General features: G+C 52.8%; 1 protein-coding gene across 1 annotated transcript in view; it reads left to right on the top strand.

Annotated features, from left to right (window-relative positions):
* Positions 1-8,619, top strand: part of LOC108799309 (connector enhancer of kinase suppressor of ras 2-like) — a gene marked incomplete at its 3' end in the record, with an annotated part of 301,637 nt that overhangs the window by 147,842 nt on the left and 145,176 nt on the right. Inside the window, exon 3 of the mRNA XM_018571158.1 lies at positions 1,622-1,824. Coding sequence (XP_018426660.1) covers positions 1,622-1,824 — 203 coding nt within the window. The remainder of the gene's footprint in view (positions 1-1,621; positions 1,825-8,619) is intronic.

Raw genomic sequence — 8,619 nt, 5'->3', positions numbered from 1 at the left:
TCATGTCTGGGTGAGCAATGTAAATTGCTCATAACTACCTGCAAACCGCCGGAATGTAAACTCGCCGTCTCCCTCCATGTCACCGCAGAGGCGACAATTAAGGGGAGGAGATAATGAGTGGATGAGTCTGCTGATGGGGGAAATACGCCGGCCGTTGCCCATTACTTAAAGTCTACGATTTGGACTACGGAGATCGTAAAGCGAATGGGCAAGGAAAGAAGATGGTCGCTCTCTAGCTAACATGCCTGTCCTGAATTTCATTTGCTGTTTCATGAAAGGGTGTGTCCTCAAATGTCTGACACAGACTCAGCCCCTTGCTGCAGCCTCTCACCTTGTGACTTGCTACAAAGTTACAATGTTGCAGTCTGATCACTGGGGGGGGGTGGAGACTGAGGAAATGCTTCCTGCTGCCTGCACCTGGGTGACACCATTGGAGGGGTGACACCAAAATGACTTGCAGTCATCTTGGTGTCACTCCCCTCTGAAAAGTCGGGCGCTCGGTCATGGACCGAATGCCCAGCAGTATCAGGAGAGAGGAGGGGACCCGGCGGCATACCTCATCCCGCCGGGTGGCTGTCTCCTCCTCTCTCTGCAGGCGTCCATCACCAAGATGGCCGCCGGCAGGTATCAGAATACTGCCGCGCGTGCGTGACAACGTCATCGCACACATACGCGTGGTGACGTCACGCGCATGCGCAGTGACGTCTCGGCGGGGTGACACTCGGACACAGCTCCGGGTGTCACCCTGCCTCGGGACGGCCCTGGGGGGAGGGGAGACTTCAGATACGCTTCCTTCTGCCTGCAGTATACTGATGACATCATCTCAGCCTTGGCAAAGTCACTGACTGGGGCTTAATGACGACTTTTTTTAATAATAAAAGGTAGAATTGTTTTGATACTGTTGCTGTACATTGGGACATGTTGGGGGATTTATTGTCAGGTGATGACAGGCAGGCCCGGATTTCCCACAAGGCCACCGAGGCCCGGCTTCGGGGCGGCAGGGCGCAGAGGGGCATAAGCGGTGAGGAGTCCCCCGACGCCTGCAACATACAGTCCCGGGCGGGTAAGTTGCCTTGTGGGGAATCCGCTCGTACATTTACAGGTGATCGCGGCGATGTCGCAGCAATCACTTGTAAAATCTGTGCAGCCTGTTCGTCGTCCTCCCCCCCGCACTTACCTCTCTCCTCTGGTTCCGGCCGCCGAGTCTCTCTCCTCACTTGCCGTCGATGTGGGGAGCAGAGCGGCCGGGTTAAAAGTAACTTAACCCTGCCGCCCCTGCCATCCGGTTGCCATTCTCTGTTGATGGGGGGGGGGGGATGCGGGGAGGGGGGCGCATAGCAGAACCTGGCCTTGGGGCGGCAGGGATAGTAAATCCGGCCCTGATGACAGGTCCACTTAAAATCTCCGGCATCAGCCACACTGTCTTGGAATAGGTACGCGGGAAGGGAAGTCGTCAGATAAGGACGTTGCTCTGATCTCTGCAGATAAGTGAACAATCTGAGAATCTAGAGAGGAGATGCATGTGTAATAGTCGCAGATGTCACTTTGTGATCTTCTTTTTCTGCTTTTTGGAGAATTTTGACCCTTTAATAGATATATTTGTTTTTTTCCTTCTTTGCAGAATTACGGTCTGGAGACGGAGAACCTGCGCACTCTCTCCCACAAACTCAACGCGTCCGCCAAAAATCTTCAGAACTTCATCACGGGTCGGAGGCGGAGCGGCCACTACGACGGGAGAGCGTCCCGGAGACTCCCCAACGACTTCCTCACCTCTGTGGTGGATCTGATCGGTGCTGCTAAGAATCTGCTGGCCTGGCTGGACAGGTAACATCCCCATCCTGACACCTGAAATACTCTGCTGTGCCTGAGGACTCTGCTCCTTCCTCTATAACTCTCCTCTCCTCATATACTCTGCTCTGCTGGAGGACTCTGCTCCTTCCTCTATAACTCTCCTCTCCTGATATACTCTGCTCTGCCGGAGGACTCTGCTCCTTCCTCTATAACTCTCCTCTCCTGATATACTCTGCTCTGCCGGAGGACTCTGCTCCTTCCTCTATAACTCTCCTCTCCTGATATACTCTGCTCTGCCGGAGGACTCTGCTCCTTCCTCTATAACTCTCCTCTCCTGATATACTCTGCTCTGCCGGAGGACTCTGCTCCTTCCTCTATAACTCTCCTCTCCTGATATACTCTGCTCTGCCGGAGGACTCTGCTCCTTCCTCTATAACTCTCCTCTCCTGATATACTCTGCTCTGCCGGAGGACTCTGCTCCTTCCTCTATAACTCTCCTCTCCTGATATACTCTGCTCTGCCGGAGGACTCTGCTCCTTCCTCTATAACTCTCCTCTCCTGATATACTCTGCTCTGCCGGAGGACTCTGCTCCTTCCTCTATAACTCTCCTCTCCTGATATACTCTGCTCTGCCGGAGGACTCTGCTCCTTCCTCTATAACTCTCCTCTCCTGATATACTCTGCTCTGCCGGAGGACTCTGCTCCTTCCTCTATAACTCTCCTCTCCTGATATACTCTGCTCTGCCGGAGGACTCTGCTCCTTCCTCTATAACTCTCCTCTCCTGATATACTCTGCTCTGCCGGAGGACTCTGCTCCTTCCTCTATAACTCTCCTCTCCTGATATACTCTGCTCTGCCGGAGGACTCTGCTCCTTCCTCTATAACTCTCCTCTCCTGATATACTCTGCTCTGCCGGAGGACTCTGCTCCTTCCTCTATAACTCTCCTCTCCTGATATACTCTGCTCTGCCGGAGGACTCTGCTCCTTCCTCTATAACTCTCCTCTCCTGATATACTCTGCTCTGCCGGAGGACTCTGCTCCTTCCTCTATAACTCTCCTCTCCTGATATACTCTGCTCTGCCGGAGGACTCTGCTCCTTCCTCTATAACTCTCCTCTCCTGATATACTCTGCTCTGCCGGAGGACTCTGCTCCTTCCTCTATAACTCTCCTCTCCTGATATACTCTGCTCTGCCGGAGGACTCTGCTCCTTCCTCTATAACTCTCCTCTCCTGATATACTCTGCTCTGCCGGAGGACTCTGCTCCTTCCTCTATAACTCTCCTCTCCTGATATACTCTGCTCTGCCGGAGGACTCTGCTCCTTCCTCTATAACTCTCCTCTCCTGATATACTCTGCTCTGCCGGAGGACTCTGCTCCTTCCTCTATAACTCTCCTCTCCTGATATACTCTGCTCTGCCGGAGGACTCTGCTCCTTCCTCTATAACTCTCCTCTCCTGATATACTCTGCTCTGCCGGAGGACTCTGCTCCTTCCTCTATAACTCTCCTCTCCTGATATACTCTGCTCTGCCGGAGGACTCTGCTCCTTCCTCTATAACTCTCCTCTCCTGATATACTCTGCTCTGCCGGAGGACTCTGCTCCTTCCTCTATAACTCTCCTCTCCTGATATACTCTGCTCTGCCGGAGGACTCTGCTCCTTCCTCTATAACTCTCCTCTCCTGATATACTCTGCTCTGCCGGAGGACTCTGCTCCTTCCTCTATAACTCTCCTCTCCTGATATACTCTGCTCTGCCGGAGGACTCTGCTCCTTCCTCTATAACTCTCCTCTCCTGATATACTCTGCTCTGCCGGAGGACTCTGCTCCTTCCTCTATAACTCTCCTCTCCTGATATACTCTGCTCTGCCGGAGGACTCTGCTCCTTCCTCTATAACTCTCCTCTCCTGATATACTCTGCTCTGCCGGAGGACTCTGCTCCTTCCTCTATAACTCTCCTCTCCTGATATACTCTGCTCTGCCGGAGGACTCTGCTCCTTCCTCTATAACTCTCCTCTCCTGATATACTCTGCTCTGCCGGAGGACTCTGCTCCTTCCTCTATAACTCTCCTCTCCTGATATACTCTGCTCTGCCGGAGGACTCTGCTCCTTCCTCTATAACTCTCCTCTCCTGATATACTCTGCTCTGCTGGAGGACTCTGCTCCTTCCTCTATGACTCTCCTCTCCTGAAATACTCTGCTCTGCTGGAGGACATAGCTCCTTCCTCTATAACTCTCCTCTCCCCATATATACTCTGCTCTGCTGGAGGACTCTGCTCCTTCCTCTATAACTCTCCTCTCCTGATATACTCTGCTCTGCTGGAGGACTCTGCCCCTTCCTCTATAACTCTCCTCTCCCCATATATACTCTGCTCTGCTGGAGGACTCTGCCCCTTCCTCTATAACTCTCCTCTCCCCTGATATACTCTGCTCTGCTGGAGGACTCTGCTCCTTCCTCTATAACTCTCCTCTCCTGAAATACTCTGCTCAAGGCTGTATTTGCATGCACACCTCCCTAGGTAACGCCCACATGTGATGCGGAGCCTCAATGATTGAAAGAACTGATATCCAATGAATGAAAGGGGGCGGGGCCAGGGACAGTCAGGCTGGAGAGGAAAGCGCTAGATGATGCTGGATGCCCTCCAGCGAGGAAATGAGGCGGAGCTCTATCTGACTTGCTGCAGCTTCTAATGCACATTGTGAGGAGCTCCCAGTGTGCAGTGACATCAGAGGAAGAGGAGCCGGTACAACTGTGCAAGACTGAAGGGGAGGACGGAGGTCAGATGAAAGACTGAAGGGGAGGGCGGAGGTCAGATATAAGACTGAAGGGAAGGACGGAGGTCAGATAGAAGACTGAAGGGTAGGACGGAGGTCAGATAGAAGACTGAAGGGAAGGACGGAGGTCAGATAGAAGACTGAAGGGTAGGACGGAAGTCAGATAGAAGACTGAAGGGGAGGGCCGGAGTTCTCCTTTAAGTCACATTTTCTTGTCACGGGAGGATCTGTGTGCGGCCGGTGAAAGAAATGTGCGTTCACCTTTTCATCTTTCACCTAGCAGCCGGAATGTTTTTGGAATCTGTGAATGCGGCCGGTTCTGTGTTTTCCATCACAGCACAATGTCTGCTCTGCATGAATAGAGTGACCGTGGATGAGGACGTCCGTACATGTCATCTCGGCGCAGCTGCGGGCGATCTGCGTGACCTGGTTCAGTCCGGTCTCATTAGGCTCACGCTGCCATTAGACGATCGGCCTTCCAGGAGGCCGCACAGTTCCCCGCCGCAGAGTGATCTCTGCTTTTATGAATTAGTCACACGCTGTATACAATCATCAAAGGAGAACATACTTAAAGCGCACATCCATTTCTTTCTGCCCTCGAATATCTTCATTCTGCACTTTCTACATTTTACTGGATGACTTTTCTTCCCCGAAATTCATGTTTCTGAACTTTGACCTTTTTATCCCTTTTCCACTTTTGCAAATTCTCAAAAATGTCTTCTGAATCACAGTGCAGCTCACAGCAAAAACTTCAGGGGATATAATCTGAGTATCTAGGAGGATATGACTTTTCCTTTTCTACTCTAAGCCCCACCCACATAATGAGTGAATCAGAACAAATTGCAACTAACTGAGCATAGCATATTTTGTGTCTCTGCCCCTCCCACAATGGTGAGATTTCCCCCAGTAGTTTGTGTCTCTGCCCCTCCCACAATGGTGAGATTTCCCCCTAGGAGTTTGTGTCTCTGCCCCTCCCACAATGGTCTGTTTTCCTCCTAGGAGTCTGTGTCTCTGCCCCTCCTATTTCCCCAGTAGTTTGTGTCTCTGCCCCTCCCACAATGGTGAGATTTGCCCAGTAGTTTGTGTCTCTGCCCCTCCCACAATGATGAGATCCCCCCCAGTAGTCTCTATCTCTGCACCTCCCACAATGGTGAGACCCCCCTCAGTAGTTTGTGTCTCTGCCCCTCCCACAATGGTGAGACCCCCCTCAGTAGTTTGTGTCTCTGCCCCTCCCACAATGGTGAGACCCCCCTCAGTAGTTTGTGTCTCTGCCCCTCCCACAATGGTGAGACCCCCCTCAGTAGTTTGTGTCTCTGCCCCTCCCACAATGGTGAGACCCCCCTCAGTAGTTTGTGTCTCTGCCCCTCCCACAATGGTGAGACCCCCCTCAGTAGTTTGTGTCTCTGCCCCTCCCACAATGGTGAGACCCCCCTCAGTAGTTTGTGTCTCTGCCCCTCCCACAATGGTGAGACCCCCCTCAGTAGTTTGTGTCTCTGCCCCTCCCACAATGGTGAGACCCCCCTCAGTAGTTTGTGTCTCTGCCCCTCCCACAATGGTGAGACCCCCCTCAGTAGTTTGTGTCTCTGCCCCTCCCACAATGGTGAGACCCCCCTCAGTAGTTTGTGTCTCTGCCCCTCCCACAATGGTGAGACCCCCCTCAGTAGTTTGTGTCTCTGCCCCTCCCACAATGGTGAGACCCCCCTCAGTAGTTTGTGTCTCTGCCCCTCCCACAATGGTGAGACCCCCCTCAGTAGTTTGTGTCTCTGCCCCTCCCACAATGGTGAGACCCCCCTCAGTAGTTTGTGTCTCTGCCCCTCCCACAATGGTGAGACCCCCCTCAGTAGTTTGTGTCTCTGCCCCTCCCACAATGGTGAGACCCCCCTCAGTAGTTTGTGTCTCTGCCCCTCCCACAATGGTGAGACCCCCCTCAGTAGTTTGTGTCTCTGCCCCTCCCACAATGGTGAGACCCCCCTCAGTAGTTTGTGTCTCTGCCCCTCCCACAATGGTGAGACCCCCCTCAGTAGTTTGTGTCTCTGCCCCTCCCACAATGGTGAGACCCCCCTCAGTAGTTTGTGTCTCTGCCCCTCCCACAATGGTGAGACCCCCCTCAGTAGTTTGTGTCTCTGCCCCTCCCACAATGGTGAGACCCCCCTCAGTAGTTTGTGTCTCTGCCCCTCCCACAATGGTGAGACCCCCCTCAGTAGTTTGTGTCTCTGCCCCTCCCACAATGGTGAGACCCCCCTCAGTAGTTTGTGTCTCTGCCCCTCCCACAATGGTGAGACCCCCCTCAGTAGTTTGTGTCTCTGCCCCTCCCACAATGGTGAGACCCCCCTCAGTAGTTTGTGTCTCTGCCCCTCCCACAATGGTGAGACCCCCCTCAGTAGTTTGTGTCTCTGCCCCTCCCACAATGGTGAGACCCCCCTCAGTAGTTTGTGTCTCTGCCCCTCCCACAATGGTGAGACCCCCCTCAGTAGTTTGTGTCTCTGCCCCTCCCACAATGGTGAGACCCCCCTCAGTAGTTTGTGTCTCTGCCCCTCCCACAATGGTGAGACCCCCCTCAGTAGTTTGTGTCTCTGCCCCTCCCACAATGGTGAGACCCCCCTCAGTAGTTTGTGTCTCTGCCCCTCCCACAATGGTGAGATTTCCTCCAGTAGTTTGTGTCTCTGCCCCTCCCATATATAATAAGATATGGTGACGTCTCTGTACCTCATCGGCTGAATTTTCGGGGTTTGGGATAATTGTAAATATTTGATGTGAACGGTAATTTGCGGCTCTCACACCTGCTGGAAGATTTCACAGATTCTCCAGGTTGTGAAACATGTCAGCGATAGTCGGGAAGGACACACAACAGCAGCAGCAGTTCCTTCCTCTGACCTCATTTCATGTATTATTTTCTCAGATGATTCCGTGTTTTCTGCTCTTTCCTTATTATCCAAATCAGCGTCCGTGTGATCTTCCCGTGCGATCCTCCAGTGGTGTCACAAGGGGGGTGCGGCCCGCACCCGGGTGCCACCATTGGAGGAGTGACACCCAAATGACTGATAATCATTTTGGTGTCACTCACTATGAAAAGTCAGGCAGTCGGTCAGAGACCGAGAGCCTGACAGTATCAGAAGAGAGGAGGGGAGCCGGCGGCATACCTCATCCCGCCGGGAACGTCCCCTCCTCTCTCTGCCGCCGTCCATCACCGAGATGGCCGCCGGCAGGTGACAATAATCATTTTGCAAGCGGGCGGTGATGTCACGCACATGCGCAACAACGTCACGGCGGGATGTCACCCCTTCTCCACTCTGGGTGTCACCCGGCCTAAGGACACCCCTGCAATCCTCGTGACCTATTGTTTTACATTCTCTGATGGAACATGGAATGATTTCCCCGCACGCGCGTCTCCCCGACACCCGAGAACAAAGTGCATTGTGATACACAGCGGGATATTCACAAACCTTCCGAACCGCAGCTGGGTGAATATCCGAGCCGAAGTGAAGTGAGCCGAAGTGAAGTGAGCCGAAGTGACGTGAGCCGAAGTGACGTGAGCCGAACGGCAGTGAGTGAATAGCCGAATGGCGCCGAGTGGCATTCGGCTCGGCTATTCTGCTCGATACCTCCGACATACCGAACCGAAAAGAAGTGAAAAGAATGAAAAAAAAAAATAGTTTAAAAATAATTGACAAATTGTGAAAATATCTGAAAATTAAAAAATAATTACAAATATTTTAAAGGGGGAAAAAAAAAAACGCAGCACGCCGACCCGACCGCATGCGAGGAATTCCCGACGCATTATGAAGCATCTGATAGATGACAGCAAAAGAAAAACAATTGGGCGGAGCTAGCAGTGACAGCTAACTCCACCCAACTGTGTCCTATTGGCCGGCACCTGCCAGAGTCTTCTAGCAGGTCCAGTAAACCAATAAATAATTACTGGGCCATGACGTCACTGCCAGCTCCGCCCAGTTGTTGTTGTTGTTTAAGGACAGATCAGCGTCCCCAGGTTATTTGGGGACGCTGATCTGTCAATACAACTGGGCGGAGCCAGCCGTGAGACCACGGCTGGCTCCGCC

Source organism: Nanorana parkeri, unplaced genomic scaffold (genome assembly GCF_000935625.1).
Source record: "Nanorana parkeri isolate BGI_ZX_2015 unplaced genomic scaffold, ASM93562v1 scaffold1689, whole genome shotgun sequence".
Taxonomy (NCBI): Eukaryota; Metazoa; Chordata; class Amphibia; order Anura; family Dicroglossidae; genus Nanorana; species Nanorana parkeri.
The sequence above is the reverse complement of the archived record's forward strand: the minus strand, read 5'-3'. Positions and strand labels throughout refer to the sequence as shown.